We start from the raw sequence: 24,826 nt of genomic DNA, 5'->3' as shown, positions 1-24,826 counted from the left end.
ATAGAACATATGGCTATCTCCGTACTTCTGTCCTCTGCAGACAGTGCAGGACCATATCCTGTTTTAGTAAGCACAAGCAAATCTATTGCCACGCAGATGTTAACAGCGTAGCATACAGACAAGTCTTGATTTTCTCCAATGGCAGCAGGAGCAATTATCTCCTTTTGAAAGACGTCTCTGAGAGATAACAGCCTCGCCAGCTCAATGAGAGCACACAATGCTTACATCAGGATTATTCAAGATCCATCCCTTATGTAAATGTCACATTGTGCGCTGGAAACAAAGCACAAAAAAGAATTTTTTATAAAGATATAAATACACAATCTAATTTTGTGATATACAGTGTAATCACTGCAAGTTCCGATAAGGGCCCCTCGTGGTCGAACAGCTCCCCGTTCATGAAGTAATGAGGCTGTATTATCAGATGCACCGTCTCATATCTCCCAGTTCCTGCATCCCTTTATCTTCAACAGGAACACATTAAGAGCAGGATGTCCACTGAGTGGAGCTGAGACACGCTCACCTGTCCAAGTGCCATCCCCACAGAAAACGACGTCCAATACACTGCAAACATGATGCTATCTTCACTCTGATGAGGGCCGGATGACGGCAGTGGAGATCGAGATGCTGATAAGATGAGCGTGCAGAGCGGAGGAACAGCCTATTTTAATAATCGTATCAATAAATAAATAAATAAATAAAAGCCTTACATGAACTTTCAGGCCAAACTCATCTTCATGAGCATCAGTGTCACAGAGGGAAACGGGCTTGAACTTTGCAGCTAATGCAAACTGTCCTTAGAGCCTTATTAGCCAAAAGGGCAGGGTGTTTAATTCCTCTGCATCACTTTCAGGGAAAGGCTCTGGTATGAGGATGACTGCTGTCGGCCGTTCAGACGGATCACAGTTTTTTTCAAATGGCAGGAAGTTGCAGCTGACTGCGTTCTTTGTAGTTTTTTTTTTTGTTTTTTTTAAATTACAGACATTGTGTCACTTCCTGTGCAAGATCACAGAGTTAAAATAACAAAAAATCTGTCTGTGTTTTGGCTCTATAGGGTGTTTTATGCTGTGAACCAGGGGCAACACGTCGGCCGTGTAGGCCACATTTTACTGTACCAAATGAGTGGCATAGAAAAGAAGCAGGTTAACATTTTAAACAATTGAAAATTTAATTTAAACTGCAATTCTTGTTCTGTTTAACAGTTAAATTATTACCCTGGTATGTTGAATTGGATGGAGGGATGGATGATGTAACAGAGCAGTTTCATACATACATCTCAGTCCAAATGGAAAAGGAGTTATGAAACAGATTTTCTTTGTAACCTTGAAACAGGTCAATTAAAAGTCTGTATTTTAATAACTTTCCAGGGCTCCTGTGCCATTCGAACAACAACAATGCTCTTAATTAACCATTCATTTAGCCTTGAAAATACACTTAATGCCTCTCTGTCTAAAACATGGTAATCATTTTTCCATCCATTTAAATGACAAAAACAGTGGAATGATAAAAACAATTTTAAATCTACTAACGAACAAGAGTTTTGTTTGCATAAGAGGTTTATAACTTCCTCTTGATTTGATTAATTATTAAGTTAAGGTGCAATTAAAGTCTGGACTTTGACATTAGAGGTTAATATTTAGATATGGTGTGAAAAGATCAATAAATCAATGGATTGTACTAAAAGCAGGTTTAATGGGTCCTTTTTATTTATAGGCACCTTATAGGTTTCTAACATAAAGTCAAGGACTCGGCCCAAACTTTAAGTGAAGCAGTGCTCTTCTGTTTATTGGCGGTGGTTGTGGATAAAGTTTCGGTTCTGTTTAAAGAGAAACCACGACAAAGTGAAAGTGAAAGGCTTCATATGAACCGTGTCACCCACGGACAGGTCGCCCACGGACAGTTCACCCACAGACAGATCACCCACGGACAGGTCGCCCACAGACAGATCACCCTCGGACAGGTCGCCCACGGACAGATCACCCACGGACAGATCACCCTCGGACAGGTCGCCCTCGGACAGGTCGCCCTCGGACAGGTCGCCCTCGCCATGCTGCGCTGGATCTGGTCTTCGCTCCTGTGGATGTGGCGCAGCGGCCACAGCTTCTTACGCTTTCTCAGGGGCTACGTTACGCGCTGCCTCTCCCGCGTACGCGGACTTGTGCACTCGGCGTTAGGCTGGAGAGATGGTTGCGGAACTCCAGGCGACCCGGAGGTCGAGGACCCTCAGCCGGGGTCGCCAGAGAGCGGCGGCGGCGGCGGCGGCCGCCACGACGCGGACTGGGACAGCGAGGAGTACCGCGTGGACGCCACAGATGAGCTGTACTGTGACTATGACTCAACCTGGGACACCGAGGACAGCCAGCAGGACACGTTCAGGAAGACCAGGCGTCCAACGGAGTCCAACAATGTGAGTAAATCAAAGAGCTCGACCTTTAACCTGCGAGCAAATCAGGCTCCCACCGCCTGTTGGGCCTCTTTCCGGTTTTCAGCCTCTGAAAGTCATGTGTGACCCTAGAGTGGCGTTATGACGTCACCTGGCAGAACAGAAAGCCATGTCTGTTGATAGATAGATTGAAATATGGATCTATGAACTGATGATGAATGATTCTCTGTGTGACAGTACAAGTTTAGCAGATTCGAAGGTGCTGCCAGAGACATGCAGAACTACAGGCACAATTACCCTGTAAGTCACACACACACACACACACACACACACACTGTCTACATACAGTGACACATTTAATTAGACATAAGCCCACAGTTGTCTTTTTTTTTTTTCGCCCACAGCCGGGTCCTGCCAGGCAGGAAAGGAACCTGAGCTGGTCCCCTGTAAGTATGCCTCACACGCGTCAACTGCTTCCATGGGATGCGTGATTATACTTTAATGTGTGCGAGTGTTATATTTTCATTTGCTATTAATTCCAGGGGTCTTCTTCCAATGACAAGCCTAACTTGGAATTCTACCTTGGAGAAAGGAGGTCTTTACCTGACGGTAGGCACACAATTTGTCCAAGTGGCTGCTGAGTGTACACTGTTTCTGATTTGCTGGTGATCACCTAAATCTTTTTTTTTTTCTCCAAGTATTAAAATGAATGATAATCTAACTATCTTTACATGTATTCAAATTCAAAGTGATTGACTTGTGTAATGATGTTTCTGCTTTTCTGATATCAGGTCTCTACATAAACGATTTCCATAACAATTGGAAGGGAGATTATCAAAAGCTCGAGCATGTACACACATTTATTCAGTGGTAAGTTAATCAGTAACCTCATGGCGTGATGATGCTCAATGTGCAATTCCTGTTTGTTAAATGTAGATTTTCTTCTTCAAAGGTTGTTCCCACTGCAAGAACCAGGGATGAACTCTAGAGCCAGCACGCTGACTCAAGAGGAAATAAAGGTGAGTAGCTAAAAGGTGCCAAATTAATATTTCAAAAGAAAAGCGCTGCACACGTTCACACAGAAAACCTCTCCTATAGGCTTTCTGTGACAGCAGCGCGGCAAAGGAAAATCTGCTGAAGTCGTACAAGCTCATGTTGGACTTTTATGGCATCGTGTTGTGTGACGAGAACACAGGAGACGTAGAGAAAGCCTTGAACTGGAGAGAGAGGTTCGACAACCTCGACAGGTGAACTGTGATTCATGAAACAGATTGTTCTCTAAAAGCAACGAAACACCCCACACACGTTATTTACACATTTCTATTTGTTACTGCTTGTCACTGACAGGAACACCCACAACTGCCTGCGCATCACCCGCATCCTGAAGTGCCTGGGAACCCTGGGGTTCCCTCACTACCAGTACCCTCTGGTACGCTTCTTCCTGAAGGAAACTCTCATCGAAGAACAGCTTCCCCGTGTCAAGGACAGCGTACTCAACTACTTTGTGTTCGCTGTCCTCGATAAGAGGCAACGCAGGCGTCTCATTAGGTTTGCCTATTCCCACTATGAGCCTAAAGACGAGTTTGTGTGGTGCCCAAAGAAAATACAAATGATTTGGTCAATGCAAGATGCAAAGTCACCGCACTTGGAATTTGAGCCTGAGGTAAATGCAGAGCATAAATAGCTTATGCAGGTTACACACATTCATGCAGGAAAAAGCAGATTCACTTATGATTAATTATCCAGTATCATAGAGGAAGACACACGGCAGGTTCTCTGCACGTTGTTATTTAAATTTCCTCAATAGATCAATTCACAAACAACAGTCAAATATCTGCAATTGTTTTATCCCAGTCAGTCTTAGTCCGTGATTTTTTTTTTTCTTTTTTACAAACATAAATTGAACCGGGTATGTAGAGTTTACACACTAAAGTGCAATTGTAATATTGAAAATGAAGAATTTTAAGAGTTACTCATCAGCTTTGTCATAACAGTCTAAACATTTTTTATTCTTTCTTTTTCTGTAGGTTCACATGCCCCTAGCATTCCTTCCCATTACAGTTTATACAGATAATGTTTACACTTTAACAAATACATATGTATCTTTAAGACTATTACTTCAGCCGCTGGTCAGCAAAGGCAAAAGCGCCTAATATATGTATATCTGTTATTGTTCACCTTTTAACATTTGTTTGCCCATGACAAATGGGGGTTCACAATAAATATTTTAACCCTTTAAAAAGTTTGGTTTCTCTGATGTGTGCCCCCCTCCCCAACGTGATTTTATACTGACTTTATCCCGATTTTATACCGACTAAGGAATCAATCAATCAACTTTGAATTTCTTTCATTCAAAGTTATTTTTAATATTAAAATCATGAATGTTCAAAAAGCTCTAAAGTTATAAGAAATAAGGTTTTTTGAAGCACTTACTACCTTCTGTATCTGTAATCTGTACATTAATTACAGTTAACAAGGCAAGAACACTAAATTTCAGCAGTGTTACAGTACTTCAGTAGAGACCATTTGTCCTTTTCTGCTTTAAGTGAATTTTAGAACATACACTTATTACTTCAACTTGTATTGTGCATCTGAAATGTAGTTCCTGTAGTGGGATACTAATTCAAGCTTTACTTGGGTGTTGAGTTTGTGGATGTCTACCACTGCTGCTGAAGACGTGTACTTAAAAACATTTGTTATATAATTCATATAAATCCTTATCACCCAAACTCCTACTTGTGTAACTAAGCCAGTACGTAAGCTAAGAAATTCCACAATAATTTGGTACCAAGTCTTCATTTATAACATTTTACGCAAACCTGTATATTACAACAAGAGAAATAAGTGTCAGCAAACATTTTTAATTAGTTGAGCTGAAACAAACTCAGAACACTTTATTAACCAGTGATTGGTGAATACTGAAGATAGTTACTAGGTGTCTTTTTATTGAAAGTTGTTGGACATACAAACACAACTGTGTGTCAACAATGTTGTTTTTACGTTCACATTATCTATCTCAGATATATGGCTTTTATTTTCTCTACTTAGAAAAGTAAGATTAAAAACATCAGTATGTACACAAATACATTCATATTTACATATTGTGAACGGTGTGTTAATCAGTTACATTATTGTTGTCTTAAAACAATGTATCGACAGGGGAAAGGTACATGTAATAGTACACAATGGCCTAAGAAATGCGTCTTGTACATGAGCAACTTAGAGGGGGTTCAGTTTTTTTTTTTCTTCAAAAAGTGTAAAACAAACTTAGAAACCTTTAAGTGACGAAGAGAATACAAACATTGCGAGGTGTGTTTTTCCTCGTAGGAACGCAACTGTGGAAATTTAACAAAATACTGTTCATCCACATTTACAGTGATGATTTCAAGTAGCAAAAGATTTAATAGTCTCTCAAAACTGTTATATAGTGTCCATGAAAGCACAGACTAGGACATGTTTTTGTCCTTTTCTGCAGTTTTATCACTCTCCTTGGATGTCTCATGTTTACTGTCCTTTTTCTCCTCTCTCTTTTCTCTGCTTCTGCTCCTGTCCCGACGATCTCTGTCTTTGTCTTTGTCTTTGTCTCGGTCTCTGTCCTTCTCCCTCTCCCTGTCTCGGTCTCTCCCCCGGTCTTTTCCACGGTCACGGTCACGGTCTCGGTCTCGGTCTCTGTCTCTGTCTCTATCTCTATCTTTGTCTTTGTCCCTGTCCTTGTCCCTATCTCGCTCTCTGCTTCTGGATCTGTCCCGTCTCCTGTCACGATCTCGATCACGCTCACGCTCACGTTCTCGATCACGATTTCTCGTTCTGTCACGGTCGTAGTCCCTCCTGTCAGTATCTCTTTCCCTGTCTTTGGCCCTGTCTCTTTCCCGGTCTCTTTCCTTGTCTCTTTCCCGTTCTCTCTCCCGGTCCCTCCTCTTGTCTGTCTCCTGATCTCTATGTCGCTCTGCCTCTGCCTCCCTGTGCCTCTCACCCTCCCTCCCTCTGCTGCGGTCCCTTTCTCTGCTACGCTCTCGATCCCGGTCCCTTTCTCTGCCTCTGTCCCATTCTCGCTCTCTGCTCCAACGCTTTCCCTGCCCTCTGTCCCATGATTGCCTGGCAGTGTGGGGGATTTCCCGCTCTCTTTCTCTCCTGCGATCTTCAGACATCTCCCTCTGTTTCTCTTCAGGGAGTTGCAGGGGTCCTGAGACAGATTCTCGGTGCCCTCCTTCAAAGCGACTGAAGCGGTCTCCACTTCGTGGTTCAGAGTCTTCTCTGGTGGTGCTGCTCCTCCTCCTTATCTCAGGGGAGTGGCGGCGCCAGTGGTCCTCTCTGAGCAGGTCTGGACTGTGGCCTGCCATGCGACTTGGAGGACCTATGGGAGCCTCTGGGGGAGTTGGCAGTAGTGGCCCACTGTGACGAATAGGTCTAGCCTCATCTGAGTGCCTATCGAAGCGGTATCGCTCTGATCCTACAAATGGCTGAGAGAGGTGGAGTCTATTCTCCTGAGGTGGAGGAACTCTGTGCTCGTCAAATGATCCTCGATGTGGTGGTGGTGAGTGTGATCTGGAGCTTCCGTATTCCCCAACGGGAGGTGGCCCTCTTCTGTCCTCATACTGGGTAGGTGGAGGTCCCCGGTATGCTGGACCTGGCAGGGGACCCTGACTGTCTTTAAATATATGAAGAGAGTTGGGATCCACATTTAGCTTAAAAGAGTTAGCACCATCTTTATTATACTGTTCTGCAGGGCCTCGAGGTTGGTCTACCATTGGTGGTTGGGCCCCATGGTCCCCGAATTGAGATGGTAGGGGACCCCTTGGCCCTTGGAAGTGGGATGGTGGTGGAAGTCTGTTATCAAAATGAGCAAGTGGTGGCCCTGTAAAAGGTGGTGGAGGACCTCTGTTTGCAGGGAAATTAAAAGGTGGTGGGGGGCTAGTGAATCTTGGTGGAGGTAAGCTGCTCTGTCTATCAAAGGCAGGAGGTGGGGGCAAGCTTAGAGGGGGGCCTTGTTGTCCAATATGCTGAGGAGGAATGGAGGGATCAAACATTTGAGGAGGAGGACCTCTCTGAGCCACTGGAGGAAATGGTGGTGGTAGTCCTCTGGGTGGCAAGATGTTCTGAGTTGGAGGTGGTCCAGGAAGATGCTGCTGCTGCGGTTGGGTACTGGGCCACTGGTTCTGGTAGGGAGGGTATGGAGCAGGAGGTGGTGGTCTATATTGCTGACTGCTGTCACCTTGCATGGGGGGAGGAACATGTACGGGGGGAGGAACATGGATGGGTGGACGGGGTCCCTGCATAGGAGGGGGACCTGACATTGGAGGAAGACCTTCCATGGGTGGTGGCATAGACATCGGCAGAGGCCTCATCATCAGGTTTTGCCCCTGCATCGTTTGGGGTGGGGGGAAGTTGGATGGTGGGGGAATGTCAGCTGGAGGTCTGCACTCGCTTTCAAAGCCTGTCAATGACATGTGATGTGCCATGTGATGGGACTGAGTGTCAATCATTGTTGTACTTTGAGTAAGTACTGGGATTGTGGAAGTTACCGTTGAGGCATTTTCACGCTGATTATAATAGCTTGCAACTGGCGTATCTTTGTTACCTTCCTCATACTCAGAGTCTTCACCAGATTTTAAAATACTGGCAGCATTAGGCCAAATACTGTACTTGTCCATTTCAGTTTCTACCTTGGGGGGTTCAGCTTCCTCAATTTTCACTTCTTTCTCATCCATGTAGTTAACTTCCATATCAGGTTCCACCTCCTCTCCTAATAAAGGAATTGACACCTCTGCCTTGTCTGAGTCCATGAACGGTAGTGTCTCATCTTTCACTTCTTCTTGTGATATCTCTGGGCCTTTTGACACATCTGTGAGTTCTGCAACATTAGGCAGCTGTGCCTCTTGAACAACAGGCTGTCCAGGAAGAGCAGAATCTGTCAACACAGCAGATGCCTCCTCGTTCTCATTAGGCTCATCAGTTGATTTCCTACCAGATGCAGCCTGGCGAGGATCCCTGCTCTGTCGGGGATCTCTCCGTTGGTTGATCAACGGGGCAACTGTTGAAGACTTTACTAGTTCCTCAACCTTTTTACCAAGCTGCAGGAGCTGACTATTGGCTAACAAGGATTTGGTAGATTGACTTAAGAGTGGATCTGGAAGTGTCAGTGAGGCACCAGGTGTCCCTGCAGATGACATTTGATGTTCTCCCTGTTTCTGGAATGTCTCCTGGCTCATTTGTGGATCGGCTTTACATTCAACTGTAGTCTTAGCTTGACCTGGTACTAAAGTTTTCACATCTTCGAAAATCGAGTCATCTTCTGGGTCATATGCCACATCATCAGCTTCACTAGCTAACACCTCTGGTTGCTGGGACACTTCAGATTTGCTTACCACCTCAACGGGCTTCTTGGGCACACTGTAGCCCCTGCTGGGGTCATACTCTTCTTCTGGATCATATGGTCTGTCATCTTCATCCTCCTCCACCGGTTTCTCTTTAGAAATCTGTGCAAACTGTTGCACAATGGGGTCTAGCATTGTAGCTGATGGGACGGCGCATTCGCCACCTTGATCAGATGGCGAGTTAGATGTTTCTGAGTCATGCATTTTCTTTCGAAAAATTGTGTTGAGGATGGTCTGAAGAGGAGTGGCAGCTGGTGCACAGGAAGCAACAGAGCTCGACAAGGATGGAGAGTCCTTGCCACTGGTCGTTGATGTAGCTGGAGCTTTGACAGAGGACAAGAAGGAAAGAACAGAAGAGGCTGACACAGCGCTGCTTGAAGTTTCAGAGGAACTGGATGGAGGTGATCCTGGAGGTGTTGTGCTGAAGGGAATTTCCAGACTCTGCCGCATGCTTCTTTCAGTTCTGACTGTAGGAGAAGGCTTTGGAAGGCCAGTTTCGTCAGCATCTTTGGTTTGAGTCTTGGGACGTTTCTCTTCAGTTTCTAATGGAGCACCAGCACGCTTTCTGTCTTTCTGGCAGATGAGAAGGCCCAAGAGGAGATTAGGGCGAGCTGGTTCAAGGCCTGCAAAATGGACAAAATAAGAATCTTAGAAAACACTTGCATGTGTTCTAACAAATACACGTCTGACATATATATATTAATATAATAACAAAGACATTATTTTCAAGTGAAATGAGAGCTTCTACGACCACCATGAATACTGAAAGGAAGCGCATAAGTATTTTGATAGTGATAAACAGGAATGGCAGAAATTAAACATATTCCCTGGTCACCAACAGCAATAAGTCAGTCACTTAACCTGTTCCTGAATTAAATGTTGTTCGTGTTTAAAATGGGCTGACATTGGTAAATGGGCACCAGCTGCAAACATTGATAACAGCAGCCTTGTGTTTGTGATTGAGGCAATCTGTACATGTTCTGACACATAAACAAGATATCAAATAAATGCACTAAATCATCAACTGAAGATACCTATAAGTTGATAAAACAAGAATGCAAGGAGTACTGCAGCAGATGGTAAACTATAATGTTCTGGTTGAGTTAGGTGCATAAATGAGTTCCTACTGAAATGTGATTTGGTATCATTACCAGCCTGTAGGATCTGACAAACAGAGGTATAATTGAATTTTTTGAAGCCACTGAAGCAATTAACAAAGAAAAAACCTCATCAGCTGATATTATTTTCTGAGGCACACCATGCAATAGGAGATCTACAGATGTTTGAGACCTCCAAGATAGACAACCATACACTTACCATAGCCACAACTGCTATGTGGTACTGTTCAGGAACCTTTTTCAGTTCAGATTTTTTAGAGCATGTTTAAAAGCATTACATGGTAACTCTACTGCAGCTTGTTACCATATAAACAGCAGCATAATGTACTCATAAGATATCCAACGTGAATGTATTAATTACAAATCTATTCAAGATTGTTTATATCAAGCCAAGTCCTAAGAAACAACAGGATGAGACTGAACTAAAATCGCACCAACCTGCGATGCAAACTTCTTTTATTAGAAATGTGTGATACAGAGTCAGATACACAGGAGAGAACAACAACTGCTACATGTGCAGTGGTGTTTTCCAATAGTCTACAAGGACTTTGAGCGCCCCCTACAGTGCAAACCCCTGAATCAAACAGCTCTCATTTCAACCAGAAACAATGACAGTTAATATATTCACAAGAAAAAAAACACAGCATAATTGAATAGGAAAGCATTAAAACAGAATAGATTGTTTTCAAGTAACAACACAAGTATATTTGTGTATTCATGTACAGTAAATGCTTACCTGGCCCATCAAACGGTAACAGTTTGGGGGGTAATGGGTCCTTCGATCCCAGTGGGATTAGATAAAGGTCTTTGATGCGGCGGTTGTTATTGGCCACCACACCAAATCTTTTCCGGCTGCTAAAGTAAGAGAAGAGAGAGACATATGCCACCTCCTCTTCCTCTGTGGCTGGATGAAAACGGATCAGACACAGCTCCTGTGAGTAAAGGTTTAAAAGAGAGCAAGAAAAGACAGTTGTGTAACTAATGCAAGGCTTTTCTAATTTAAAATGTTGAGCACTTTTCTAGGAGCTTATCTTGCAAACAAACCTTGGAGAGGGAGGTTTTCAGCTTTCCAACATAGTCCCACACTGTGTTTGGAGATATCCGTCCTCCAATATGAATAGTGTCTGGCAAATCCTGCACAACATTGACAAAGGTATCTTAAGTCTCCCCAAGAGTTTTTTTTATTCATAAATAATGTGTATGTTATATTCAACATCTGAATGTTGACTCTAAAGTCTAAAATTTCAACCCTGCCTTTACTAACCTCCTTCAGATGTTCAAAGGATCCTGAGACCAGGTATGCTTTGGTCACAAACTTAGCCACTGACTGCATGTTGATAAATCCTTTCCAAATCTTCTCTTGACCATGAAGGAAGATTGCAGTCTCGCCCTCAGGAGGAGGCTCAGACGTACTGCAAAACAGTCAAAAGTCAAATCTCATCCCTGTACACAATACCATTTACCATTACGCCAATTAAAAATAATTTGCATATTTTTGTAATTTTTATATAAAATAAATTGCCAACACAGAAAAACAAAGTACCTTGTTTTAGAGGATTTAGTGACTGCCACAGAAGGTGGCAGAGCTGGGGGCATTGGCAGTGGTGCCTTGGGTGCAACCTCTACTGAAGCAATGACAGGAGATGGGAATGGTTCTGTTGTGTTGTTGGTAAGCTTTTCTGGAGCAGTGTAGGTAACAGTCACACCAGAGCTGTGCCTGGCCATGCGTGGGTCTCTGCGGGTGATGCTGACAGAGGAAACAGTTGGGGCAACCGTTGTGGGTGCCTGGGCTGTAGGTGGCAACATGCCGATATCCTCTTGGTATAGCTGCGGCTGTGATTCAGGGATGGCTGGCTCCAAATTGGGCTGGTACAATGGAGGGGCCATGGGTTGGTAGGCTAAGGGCTCTTGGTGCTGGTAGGCTGTGGGGAGCTGTGATTGGCCAACGGGAGCGATGTCAACAGACCTTGACGAATGCAGTTCTTGTCTACTTGGTTTAGTTTCAGGCTTCTTCATCACTTTGGCTTTCTTAGCTGCTGGCTCATCTTCCATCTTCTGACCTACAGCACAAGACAAACAAATACCAATAAATACATCAATAAAATTAAATTTAATTTAATAAATAAAATTTTATTCTCTGTCACTTCATGCTAGCTTCATATTTACCTGTGCATATTTTGCAGTTGAGATCAAATAGATGTGTCCTGTGTTCTGAAGTAGTATCTTTGAGCATACTACTGAAGACGTCTGGCATGCTGCTGCCACTGTTACCCTCAGCAGCAGAGGACTGAGCTGAACCTGAGGGAGTTGAGCCAGACTCATCTTGATCCTAAGGACAAAAAAAAAAAAAAAAGAGAATCTTACTCAAATCTTAAATGAACTGGAACATATGACAGCCATATTTTAAGTTTCTCGTGAAATAGAGATTAAGAAAGAAAGCTTCAGGAAGAAGGAAACTGCATTTGAAAAACAAGATAGCTAGCTGGATAACAGATTTATAGTTTGGGCATAAAGATCTGCATGCAAAGGTGAAAAAAGTTTGAAAGCTATAGAAGAACAGCATGCCACCACTTACTGCAGCAGAAGCCATGCGAGTAGATGGAGTGGTGGCAGAAATACATACATCTGCATCAGACGTTGGTGGAGCATCCTCCATATCCACACTATGAGAGGCAGAGTCATGCCTATTGCCCAATCTAGACTTCCCTGAATGAGCTCTTGTACTGGGAGACTGGGCCTGCAGGAAACAACCATATTGTCCATTTCAGTTTTAAAGACTAGAACAGTTTATTCAAACAAAACTAAATGTTTTTTCTCCTCAAGAATTTGTTTCAAATGCCAAATATAAAGCTCTTTGAAGCTTCATACGTTGTTGACCTTTGCTTGGCTTTTAAAGGTGAGTAACATTTACCCCAGAAGCATCAGGCTTCTTCCACTCTGACATCTCTTTGGAAAGCAGCTCCTCAGCACTTAGTCTCACCAGTCTGAAGGGACTAATCTCACCACCCACAACTCTGTAGAACAAACCCTGAGACAAACAAACCACAGAGTTGTTTAACGTCTTCACATCTGGCAAACGTCAAGTCAGGAAATATTTTCAATTATCAAGAAACACTCAACTTAAATAAACCAAATAAAAACTACTGTAATTGTAGTTGTACTTCACAATAAGTGGAAAATGCATGTCTGTTGACTCACTTTGTTTTTAGGATCCTTGAGGTTGAACATGAGTGACCTGTATTTGTTCTTATACTTGCTGTCAGTGCTAAGGCAGAGGTTGAACATTTCCTTCTCAATGGCGACTGCCAGCCTTCCCACCTCGCTCTCACTCATTGTAAGATCATCACTGTCGCTCACCCTGGTTCATAAGAAACACAAAACAAATACTGTTGCTTTAAAGTGTTTCGTGAAGGCGTTATTGTAAGTATTTTAGAACTAGTAAAATCTATCCTGAACTGGATTACACTGGGACACTCACCTCTTATAGAGGATGTCTGTGAGTGAGCGGCGAATGTTCTGTCTCATCTGGTTGTTCGGGGGAGGCGGCATGGGGGAGACAGGAGGTGCTGAAGCAGCTGGATGTGGAGGTCTGGAGGATGAGGAGTGGCTGGAGGGAGCTGAAGAAACTGGAGATGATGGGACTCTGGAGGATGAGGACGACTGGCTGAGGGATGGAGAGTCCTTTTGTTGGGGCTGCTTCTTCGGAATGGTAAAGTTAGATTTGGTGACTCTCAGGGCTCCTGTGACGTGGATTGGACCTGGAGGGAAGGGAGACGGGGCATGGACGGGTGGAGGACCTGGCTTCTTTGACTTTGAAGCAGTTTTACTTGGGGGTGTCACTGGTTTCTTGGACGCCTTTGAGCTGGAGGTTAGAAGGGAAGACTTCTTGCTTTTTGTGGAAAGCTTGGCTGCTTTAGTGGTTAGAGGTTTCTTGCTTCCTTTGACTGGTGTTGTGGACGCTGGGGAGGGTTTCTCAGAAGCAGGGGCCGGTTCCTTCTCCTTCTGCTCCTCAGTCTGCTTCTCTTCTTTGGGAGGAGCTGAAAATCAAGGACAAGATTCAACAGATTAAAGATATGCCATCATTTACAGTATGAGCAAATCTGTGGTATGACAGTACTTTACGAACAGTGTATTAGAATTTATGTATAATTCAGATAACAGTGCTATGACTAAATAAGCTCCAAAACAATAAAAATCACCACTGAAAACATTTAATGAATACTGAAACCCTCCATCAGTTGACTCACAAAAAAAAAAAAAAAAAAAAACGTAAATTTTGTGTACACACATTAATGACACTGCAAACACAAAGAAATAAACAAAGTTGACAACTTGGCAGATAAATGGTCCCTCTTTATTTGTACCCATAGATGGCCATGCTTGTTTATTTAGGTCCCTTCAGAAAATGAAAATGTTCTTCCCCAACATCAATAGGTGGGCTTGATCTTCAAGGATAGAAGGTGAATTCCTCCTCATAAGTCTGACTCTCAGCATCAACACATCCACACAGGAACGAAACAACTGATGATCTCACAGTTATCGGAATATCTTATAAGTTGTCTAACTAGAATATGAGAATTAAAATTTGCATCACCTGTGTCAATGCACTCTAAAGCTAAATTGTCCATAACACTGCTTGCATATCATGATAGCATGATTCAAAACCAACAAAATGTCATTTGGGAATAATCACGTTGAAAACGTACTCATCCTAAAGCCTGAAAACTAAAACTTAACATCATCAACAGCTGATAGATGAGCTCTAACTCTGTAGACACTATATTCAAGTCTTGTTTGATGTTCTATTATTTGTCATTATACAAGAAAACTACAGGTTCTTCAAAACCACCAACACTAACAATAAAATACATGAACCAATTTACACAGGCTTCTATGGCAATAAACTTACAACTACTTCATTTTCACAAACTAGAGCTTCAACCAAACTAAAATGGCAGGTTAGTGCTGTAATAGTTAAGTCTCACCCTTCACTTTTGTCACACAACCATATTAACCCAGTAACATGTAAACCGGGATTAGTTTGTGTAAGGGAAATTACTGAAAACTCAAACTAGTGTTAAACATTTTCAGAAGATCCAAAATAAGAGCTGAGAGGCCAAAGCAATGAGCCACATTTTCTGCCACCTGTCAATTGCACAACTATCAGCTGTAATGCCGCCAGATCAACAGGATGTTACGTATTATTAGGCCATGCTTTACTAAGAATTGGTGTCATCTTAGTGCCTTCAAAAACACAGGTGAAAGAAACTGAAAATGTCCACATTTCATTTCAACAGACATTTCCATCAACATATCTCAAAACTCAAGTACAAAATGTGTGTGAAAAACTTGAAAAGTTGAGTCTGCGTCTTCAGAAGCTATGCTCTTGGTCCAGGTCTTCAGCTTCCATCTTTTGCTCTGGTCTCCCTGAACTTCACTGCAGTATCTCCAGGAGATCTGGTCTGTCACGGTACAATGAGCGGAGAGGTCTGGCAGAGGGGTCTTTCCCAGCTGTTCACCATGTGGGGGCTCTTGAGCGTCAAATCTCCATAGTGTGTGTAGATAAATCAGTTGTATATGCTTGTTTGAGCTGAACTGGTCAGCATATCCTACAGCAAGCCAACACTGCTCACATAATCAATCGAGGCATCCAAAAATCTGTTATATCACCTTTTATTTTAAAGCCACTCTCCCAGGTGAAGAGATGCATCAAATTCATATGAATCAAAAACTTTGGAAAAAAAGTCACTGTTACCCACAAAAGGGCAAAAAAATAAACCACAAGGTTGATATGATCAGCTCAACATGAGCCATATTAACTTCATCAGTCCGCATTAACATGGGGGCACTCTGAAACACCTACCTGCTGGAAAAGGGAGGAGGGACCTTTTGTGGGACCGACAGGTGCAGTGATGAACACAGCAAATGGACAGACTTGCAGAGGCAAATAGAGCAGGTAATTTGAAATAGTATTCCAAACACACAGACACCATTGTTCCACTCATCACATCTACACATTTAAATCTTAATAATAGCCCTCACTTTGAGATTACCCCCTTTTTCTTTTTAAAAGCATGATTCTTTATAGGTTTACATCTGCTGTTCACCTGCTGCACGGGGAACGCGTACAAAAACTAAGTCAAAATGCAAAAGGAATTGATCAAATAAATTGCAGCAGAGGCAAAGATATCCTGATCTTTTGTCCACATTATTTGTGAACATGCAAATGATCTGAATCCTTCATTTCCATAATGCAGAGGTATTATTTGTTGGTGCTTCTGTGTCTGGTAAATGCATACACCTTCAAACTACTGCCTCTAGTTTGTAATGTAAGCTTTCTGTTTAAAATTTAGAGTCTCCAAGATCAAAATGAGACAGCAGCAAGATTCCACTTTGAGTGAAATAAATATATGTGCAAACTACAGAGTCCTGCTATCAAAATAAACGTGTTCTAGGTTATTTAATACTTACCCGAATCCAGAAATGACACTTACCTTTCCCACAGCTGCCAACACTTCAATAAGTAACAAAACTTTTATGCTGATTAACCTCACAACACCTTAGAAAAGCATCAAAAAGTCTAATGCACATGATGAGGAGTTCATCCGGATCATTTCTAAATTATGTTAGCATGACAAGAACCACATTTATAATAGAAAAACAGCAAAGTGGTCTCAACAACAGCCAAAGACCTTCAAAGAGATACATACACTTTTTGTTTAACACTGTTGATGATATGGATGTAGTCTTTTCTGGTGTTACTGCAATGTAATTATGGTCGCTGGACCAGGACGCAGTGGCTGGTGGGGGCGGGTGTTCCTCAGCATGCTCATCTTCATCATCCTCGTCTGGATCAGGATCTTCCTCGCTGTCTGACTCGTCCCGGGTTTTCTTCTGGGTTTTCTTCCCACTAGCAGCACTCCTCTATCAGAGTGGGGGAAAAACAGAAACACATTCAGGCCATTTAGTATCGACTAATAGACTAACATTAAAGTCACAATCCAAGTAGGTACGATTTGTGCCACGTCAGCTTTTGAAATTGTTACAGTTGATTTCTCCCCTCTTCCACATGCCAGGAAAATTCTGATGAAGAAAATGTCTTTGGCCTGTCTGCTTTCCATTTTTGTTCTTTCTGGACACTGTGCACAATAAAAAATGTTAATTAATGCCATTTCTGCATACTTGTGGCCAGATTACAGATTGGCAGCCTCTTAGTCAAAAGATTTACATTCAGCAGCATGTAGAATCTAAGCAGCTGTGAACTAAAGGTTCAGGTTTTTATGAAAATACACACTTTACGAAATTATTCTTTATAGGCACATTTTACTGACGGTGCTGGCAAGACAAACTATTTCAGATTCTGCAACACTGGTAGACTTTTATCAAGTATAAATACTGAGAAGGTTGTTTCTGTGAACACAAGAATAAATACCTATTCACTAAAATGATGAAAGATCACTTTTGCTCTAGAAGAAGAAATGTGAAAGGTATGCATCACAGCTTTCAAGTTAACCCAGTGTTTAGTTTAGTTTCATTTTCACAGTTGGCTGCAGTATTCAGATAAAGAAACCATTTTTTAATCCAAACACATACTCAAACAAATTAAGTGTGTTTAACACCTGTTAGAGTGAAAACCATAACGGTTATGTCCAGTTACTACACTCACTGGCCAGCCTATATTTTTAAATAAGGGGCCCAAAACATGAGAAGCACCTCTTAACATTGGGCAGTCCAGTACAAACCAACCACCCACTATGTACTCAATAATAAACATACAGGAGAATATGTAGAATATGTAGATGTAATAGTTTCAAGAAAAGTGGGAAGTTAAAACTCTACAATAAAAATTGATGGCTTGGTTGCTGAGCTGCCATTTTCACTTTGTTCCGTCACTTGTTACAACACAACAGAATATTACAAATGCAGCATACAAGCAAAAAAAGATTAAATGTATAATGTAACCAAAATGTTATGTTGAAGATGTCGAGTTGCATATTTCATGCAGATATTGTTGCTGGCTTATCACTTATCATCATTGAGGTGCACTGAAAAAAATATTTAATTATGCAACACATGGCACTGTCACCATACAAATCACATTTCATCATCCCCAGTAGCCTTACTGGGCTACATTCATCTGTTTTATCACTAACATTATAACTTGTAGTTTAATTCTAGGCGTCACATTGTTCCACAGTTTCAAATACCTTTCAGTTTAATTTGCATGTTGCGCCTTATTCCGCATCTTGATCCTGGGGGAAATGACTATGCTCCAGGCTGATTGGTCAACAGAAAAGCCATTTACTTGTCTTTCAATCCCTGACATATAAAATTAACCAACTTCTTGACTAGTTGGCAATGGTGAACTGACATGGTTAAAATGAGCCCATTCTGTATTACAGACGAGTCTATTAATACCTTCTTGAGAGGAGCACTTAAACTATTAAATTACTCTGACTTCAGATTGTAGCAGCTGACAATTATCATTTGTTAATAATAAAAAAAATGCTTTTAAGTAGATGTTTAGGAGAAACAGCAAGCCATCAGGATACTGCAATAACAACTCTTAGAATTTAATTATCTGTTTTTTTTCCTGAATCCAAAATATGTCTGTGATACACTTGTAATATTGATAATGCTATTGTAATGATGGCTCAACACACAATTACATGTTTTCTCAACTGCTAAACATTAATTTAAGTCACACCAATGCAGTTATTTATACATGTATTAAAAAAAAGATTTGTAAATGATTATGTTATGATTCAAGTCATTTAGAGAGAGTACAAAGACAAGGGCTTCAGTAGCCACACCAGATTTGAGTTCTGGATGTGTACTAAGTCATGTCAATAATAAACCTTAAGCAAACAACAAAATGCATTTTAGAAAGTTATTTTCATATGTTGTCAGCACATTAGATCAAAATGACAGACTGTCTGGCAACAATACACAACATCTAAGAACATGCCGTCATTGCTATTACTGATATAATTTACAAGAAGGTTATATTGATTATTCCGCCCAGGTTAAGGTCAAACATCTCTGCACAGATAAAGGCCATCATTTAAACGTAGTCTGAGTTACCTTTGGGGTGGACTTTGTTTTCGTAGCCTTAGCCTTGTCCTTCTGCTTGGGCTCTTTGACATCGGTGATGGACTTCATGGCTGCAGCAGCATGTCTCAGGATACAGTCGTTTCCACAGTATACAGAATCTGGCTGGGCATTATTCTCACAGCCAGGCCCGATACATTTGGGAAGGGAAGAGTCCTCGTCTGGCTTCTGCTTGGTCTTCTCGTCAGGCACCTCAACTGTTGGTGTGGTTTTAATCTCCACGTTTGACGCCACTTTATGCTCTGTGTCTAGTAGTGCTTTATGCTCCACAGTCGGTGCCGCCTTCGGATCTGCTTTTGGTTCTGCTGGCTGCTGTATTGCCTGTGCCAATTCAGTACACAATAATAAACAGCTACTGACAAGCAATTTTTATAGAGTGTTGTCAAAACGGGATAATTAAAAATTTCGTAGTGAAGCTAGTAACTGTAATAGCAACAGATGTTTGTTAAAAACAAGACTACTGCCATGCAGACTAAAAATACAGTAGTAACAAAGCACTGGACTAATAACAGTCTGGAGGTAAACAAATACATAATATCAACACAACACTCGACATGCACTATAAGTGCTCGACTATACTGCAGAATAATATGTAAACTAGCGTACGTGTGAAGTGCTGAGGTCTAAATCAGTTGCAAGGACCTACCGGCTGAAATATCTTTATCTTTTTTTTCCCAGTTGGATTAGTTGCTTTCTCTATCCTGCCTTTGATGCCCAGGTCCTCGGCTCCTTTCTCTTCAGCTCCTGTAGATGTGGAAGACAGAGGTGCTGCTGCCGCCTGAACAGCTGGTACACTGGAGTCGGCTCCAGCGCTGTTAGGTGTGTCAGCATTTGCAGACGAGGTCACAGCAGAAGTCAGAGTTCCATCAGCTTTGGGCTTCTCAGTCTCTGTGTTTGTAGAAAGGATAGATGTGGCAGGCCTGACCACCTGGTTTTTCTTAGCAGTGCAGTTGGGGCAGATGTAGTCCTCCCCGTTTCTCTCCATCAGGCGCCCGCGAGCTTCAGTAATGCCCACACAGTCTCCATGGAACCACTCCTCACAGCGGTCACAACAGATCATGAACCTAATAGCACAAAACCAGTTTCCCAAAGCATAATTCAACACAAATGTATTGCATTTTGTCCCAATCTAAAATATAAGGCTTAAAATAATCAGACAAAATGTAAACTAGACAATTATGGTAGATATTTAAACTTTAATGTGTTGTGTATTGTAATTGTGTAGTTTATCTTACACATCATTTACACCTTTTAAGTAGACATATTTTCATATACAATAACCAACTAATAAGACAGATTAAATAAAAATACCTTTTGTTATGTTTCTGGCGACAGATGCAGTAAAGTGCATTAGGATCATAGCCTCCATCATCTGATTCCATGGATGAGGAAGATGCTGAAGAGCCATTCTCATCATCATCATCATCGTCGTCGTCATCATCTTCTTCATCATCATCATCATCTTCGTCATCATCTTCGTCGTCCTCCTCCTGCTTCTGAGACTTGAGAGACTTTCCAGCAGCTTGCGTTGATTTAGGGTTAGCTTCCTTCTTGACAGGGGCAGGGGCTTTCACCGGGGTTGTGTCCCTATTTGCTGCCCTCTTCTTATTGATATAAGTTCTTATTGGTCCACGTTTTACCATCATTGCTGCAGGCTTGTCTGCACTGTCCTCATCCATCTCATTCTCTACTTCTGTTTTGTCATTTGTTTCCAAGTGTTCATCTTGCTCCTCAGCAACCTCTTTCTTCTCAGAGTCCAGCTCTGGCTGAGGCTGTGATGTAGTGGTGTTCCCTACATGTTCAGAAATGGGTTCACTCATTTCACCTTTTTTCTCCTCATTGTTGTCTTGCAATTCATCTTTCTTGGCAGCGTCTCTGCTGTTTTCTTCATTGTCAGAGCTTCCCTCATCTTTGGCTGTCACTCCACCACTTCCTCTGGTCTGTCTGCCACCTCGAGTTTTTCTTTGGGCCTGCTTCCTTGCACCACTTCTTGTCCTCCTCTCTGGGCACTCTACCTTGTCCTCCACAGCCTTGGTGTCAGCATTACCATCAAAGCTGGCCTCTGAGGCAGTCTCTCCATCAGTTGGTGTTTGGGAAGGACGATCTCCACTTTCCAAAGTAAGAGGGGCACTCTTTCTTGAACCCCTTTTGGCAGTCAAGAGGAATTCCTCGAGTTTGTCAGTTCGTTTAGACTGCCTACCGCTACGGCGTACAGGACAGCGGCTTTCAGGGCTGTTGGCTGCTGCCTCCACTGGCATTTCTCTTTTTAAAACAGTAGACCGACGGAAACCCCAAGTCTTCTTAACTTCACTGTTGGCCTTGGGCGATTTATCTGGCTCCTCTAGTAGATCTTCGGCCACATTCTCTTTTTCAGTTTGAAACTGATCCTTCACCTCGATATTTCCTTCTCCAACATCTGTGGACCGACAAGAGATCCGTGAGCAAAGATTGTGGCATGTATTCATTAAGAGTGCAACATAACACCACTGCTAACAAACTGCTGATTTAATTGAGATCTAGTTTACATACAAATCAAATTTGAAAATAGTTGCCCGATATGGATATGACCCTTACTTACCCCACATTTTCAAACAACATTTAAAATCACTCCACGACCACAGAACCTGACACCACAACTGTGCCCAATATTACTATAACAACCCCACCCCTAACTCAAGAAGGGCAAGAAGCTCATCCAAGGTACCTTGAGAGCAGCTATCCATACGGTCCTGGCTCTGCTCTGGCTCGGGAGCTAGAGAGAGCTCAGGGCTCACATTCTCCTCCATAGATGATGGAGTCAATCACTACTTTCAAAATGAATGTCTACAGTTAAGAGAAGAGCACAAGAGACCAACTATGAGTCACTTTTAAGTTCACAGTATAACAAATACTGAGGGCTGCCAGGTTTTCATACACTATCCTGTGCTGGGATTGATCTATGTCTTAAAAAAATGCAGATATACTTTTCTATGGTTTAAGCCAAAGTAGTGTTAAAAGCAAATGTTACTTTTAGAGGCAGCTCTACTGATAGTATACAAGGATATTTTTTGATATGATACCAACAGAGAGTAGCGAAACAAATGTGTCATAGCTCCGACAAATGGAGATGGATTCAGAAAGAAATAAAAAATTCACATGTCTCAACCTAATCACAATCATAGTGAATTCAAATTATATTCTGCTTATGGACACACGTGTAACAATATAAAAACATTTTACATTTCTGTATGAAAGTGTCACATCATATTGCTTCCCTTCTGTGTATCCTGCTGCAGTCAGTTAAAACAATTGGATTGTTTGTCAGAATATGTGCAGTATGCTGTATTTAGTTACTTACTAAATATAGCAATGATCTAAAGAAACATTTTTGACATGGGGACTTTCATTAGAGGGACTGAGTGTGCCAACTTCAGTGCATAGTCACATCACATACTCTGTAGTGTAATGCTTCAATTCAGGGTTATTTAATATAAACTTGAACTGTAAAAATACAGTTCAGTAATGTTTACAGTTCATAATAAAAAACTGGCATCAAAACCAGCATAGAATGTGTAATATTCAGGCAGTAACAAATCTAAACCCAATTTTTTTGCAGCCTGACACAATTCATAAATGCCTTGTGTTGATAGTGAGTGGTGAATTATATCTTAACTTAGAAGATTAGAAAAACCCATGATGAAAATAGCCAGTGTCTGTACCTGTAGTTCAGTTGTGATGGGTGACAGAATGCTTCTTCAAACAAAACAAAAGCTTTGCAGCGGTAATCATGAGTTTAGGTACGAGGTTCAATAATCTGCCAAAAAGAGCAAAACAAGTTAGGATCAATGTAGATTTCACCTGACACAGAAACGCAACAAACAGAATATACAAAAAATAACAAACCAACCGTGATATTGTTTTTGTAAATTTACAATATTCAAATTTTAAGTCAAGTCTGACGTAAATCTAATTGAATGATTGAAACTGCTGCAGCGATGACGCTTGAGTGTTGTCGCAAATGGAAAAACAACAAATAAGCGGGTCAGTTGCTATCTATGCAAACACACATAATTTGTAATTATTTGCCACTGACAAATTGACACCAAGTCACAAATCTTAACGGCCAATTGTTTAAGAATGGAATACGTTCACATCCAAATCACATCCAAATTGAATGCACACTGCACCGTCGACACCGGGGAAAAATCTGAAGGTGATTAAACAGGACTCATCCAATAGAGTGCTTGTGGTCACGACTCCGTGCCACGTGAATGGGAGGAATTGTTGCCAAGACAAGTGGGAGGGGTCCGGGACGGTGATCAAATGTAATACACGCTTATATTCAGAAATTCTGGCAAAGACACGAAAAAACATTTGTAACATGTACCGATCCGACGGTATAGCACGTTAACAGTGACACCGTAATGGTTGCTTCTCGACACCGAAAGAGGGATTCTGCACATGGCCTTGTTGCGCATGATATAAGCTAACAACTCAATGTTAATAGCCACGCATCGCCATCACGCGTATTAAATTTATGTTCCGAAATGCGATCTGTTAAAATGATTAAAACAATCGGGGCTCCACAAGAGAGCGGACACCTAGTACACCATAACACTACAACAGTAAACAAGCGTTATAACGTTACCTCCTGCCCGTCCGACGCAGTCAATGATGGCCGCAAAGCTAACACTCTACCGACACACTAGTTAGCTTCAACAGCTATCCACAATTATTTATTTGCACATTCCACAAGTAGTATTTCCTATACATTATATCGCGGAACGTACTTGGCAACTCTTTGTGAAATCTTAAGCAGGCCTTTGGCAAATTTCAGCACTTTTTTTTTTCTTGTCGTTTAACGTTTCGTCTTGAGCTGTGCACAACGTGCGCTAGCTAGCAATCCTGGCTAATGCTATTAGCTGCTTAGAGCAAGGGAGAGCTGCCGTGTAGATGAATATTAGCAAGTGGGCGACTCTCAAAAACATGACTACAATTCTGGTGCAAGACCCCTTTCCAGTTAACCAACGCAACAGACGTAAATGCATCAGGGTAGTTTAACTCCACATAACTAACGCTATGGTTGAGAGCACAGCTAACGTCAGGCGCACCGTGTTCAACCTTGCCTCGGATACCTGGAGTAGGACGGTCACTGAAGCGGGACGAACGGACACGGACGCACCCAACAACAGCTCAGCACTACGCTAATAAAAAATATGAAATGACTGGATTCTACCCACCTACACGCTAGAAATAACGTTGATACGCCATCGCACTTTTTACGGCCAGTCCTCCATTTTCCATTCCCGCTGGAGCTAACTGACTGCGGCAGATGGCTGACGGTTTATTCAATACGCTCCGTGCGCACAGCGCCCCAACTGGCCGGGAGGAGAACTGAGCCGGCACAGGCGACAATGTCGGGGTTTGTCGCGCTGGTTCACAGTTAACCGCATTCTGGCAACGTAGTTACCGCAAAAAAGAAAGTCTAAATATTTAAATACATAGAAAGTTAGTGACGTTTTACTATATTCCAATCCACGTCGAGCTAAATTTTCAAATCTTTTTACTTCTGGCTCACGCTTTACCATTTTATTATACTGTGGCTCAGATCAGATATGTGTAAGAAGAAATTTACCAAAGTTAGAATTAAAGTTTTTGATGTTTATCTGTGACTGTTCTCTAGGTGTTTGATATAGCTATAAATGCAGTATGCAGAAGTGGAAATTTTAAATCTGACAAAAGCTAGCTGAAAAACTTATGTAGAGACTATGTAAGTTTAATCTAAATGTGTTTACATACAAAATCAATCAATCCATCATACAGGCCAATTCCTCTTCAACATGATACACGGTAGTTTGTAA

The 24,826-nt window shown here is 41.9% G+C and overlaps 2 protein-coding genes across 4 annotated transcripts; one reads left to right on the top strand and one right to left on the bottom strand.

The window, feature by feature from the left end:
- The first annotated feature begins 1,346 nt into the window (after positions 1-1,346).
- LOC113153210 (opioid growth factor receptor-like protein 1) lies at positions 1,347-4,610 on the top strand. The gene is made up of 8 exons (XM_026346720.1): positions 1,347-2,407; positions 2,621-2,683; positions 2,788-2,829; positions 2,926-2,992; positions 3,175-3,253; positions 3,336-3,402; positions 3,482-3,630; positions 3,731-4,610. The coding sequence occupies exons 1-8, from the start codon at positions 1,862-1,864 to the stop codon at positions 4,065-4,067; spliced, it is 1,350 nt and encodes a 449-aa protein (XP_026202505.1). The 5' UTR covers positions 1,347-1,861; the 3' UTR covers positions 4,068-4,610.
- A 696-nt stretch (positions 4,611-5,306) lies between these two features.
- On the bottom strand, positions 5,307-24,315 carry LOC113153176 (death-inducer obliterator 1-like). Of its 3 annotated transcripts, none has more exons than XM_026346657.1 (17): positions 24,206-24,315; positions 22,685-22,779; positions 21,691-21,809; positions 20,298-21,402; positions 19,633-20,050; positions 18,960-19,307; positions 16,586-16,799; positions 13,354-13,912; positions 13,074-13,233; positions 12,787-12,903; positions 12,451-12,612; positions 12,042-12,204; positions 11,419-11,935; positions 11,140-11,287; positions 10,920-11,009; positions 10,612-10,807; positions 5,307-9,380 (listed from the first exon to the last, which is right to left on the bottom strand). In XM_026346657.1, exons 3-17 carry the CDS (start codon positions 21,770-21,772, stop codon positions 5,830-5,832), a joined length of 7,830 nt encoding a protein of 2,609 aa, XP_026202442.1. In that variant the 5' UTR covers positions 21,773-21,809; positions 22,685-22,779; positions 24,206-24,315; the 3' UTR covers positions 5,307-5,829. The 3 variants fall into 3 exon arrangements, with proteins under 3 accessions (XP_026202442.1, XP_026202443.1, XP_026202444.1); XM_026346658.1 differs by having other exon boundaries at positions 12,499-12,612; XM_026346659.1 differs by lacking the exon at positions 21,691-21,809.
- Between the last annotated feature and the right edge of the window lie 511 nt (positions 24,316-24,826).

This window comes from Anabas testudineus, chromosome 5, assembly GCF_900324465.2.
Source record: "Anabas testudineus chromosome 5, fAnaTes1.2, whole genome shotgun sequence".
NCBI lineage: Eukaryota > Metazoa > Chordata > Actinopteri > Anabantiformes > Anabantidae > Anabas > Anabas testudineus.
The sequence above is the reverse complement of the archived record's forward strand: the minus strand, read 5'-3'. Positions and strand labels throughout refer to the sequence as shown.

Coding starts and splice junctions, on each gene's coding strand:
- LOC113153210 (XM_026346720.1), top strand. CDS start 1,862: ATGAACCGTGTCACCCACGGACAGGTCGCCCACGGACAGTTCACCCAC. Junction 2,684..2,787: donor ACTACAGGCACAATTACCCT/GTAAGTCACACA, acceptor TTTCGCCCACAG/CCGGGTCCTGCCAGGCAGGA. Junction 2,993..3,174: donor AAGGAGGTCTTTACCTGACG/GTAGGCACACAA, acceptor TTCTGATATCAG/GTCTCTACATAAACGATTTC.
- LOC113153176 (XM_026346657.1), bottom strand. CDS start 21,772: ATGGAGGAGAATGTGAGCCCTGAGCTCTCTCTAGCTCCCGAGCCAGAG. Junction 12,613..12,786: donor AGAAGCCTGATGCTTCTGGG/GTAAATGTTACT, acceptor TGTTTCCTGCAG/GCCCAGTCTCCCAGTACAAG. Junction 11,288..11,418: donor ACTAAATCCTCTAAAACAAG/GTACTTTGTTTT, acceptor ACTGTTTTGCAG/TACGTCTGAGCCTCCTCCTG.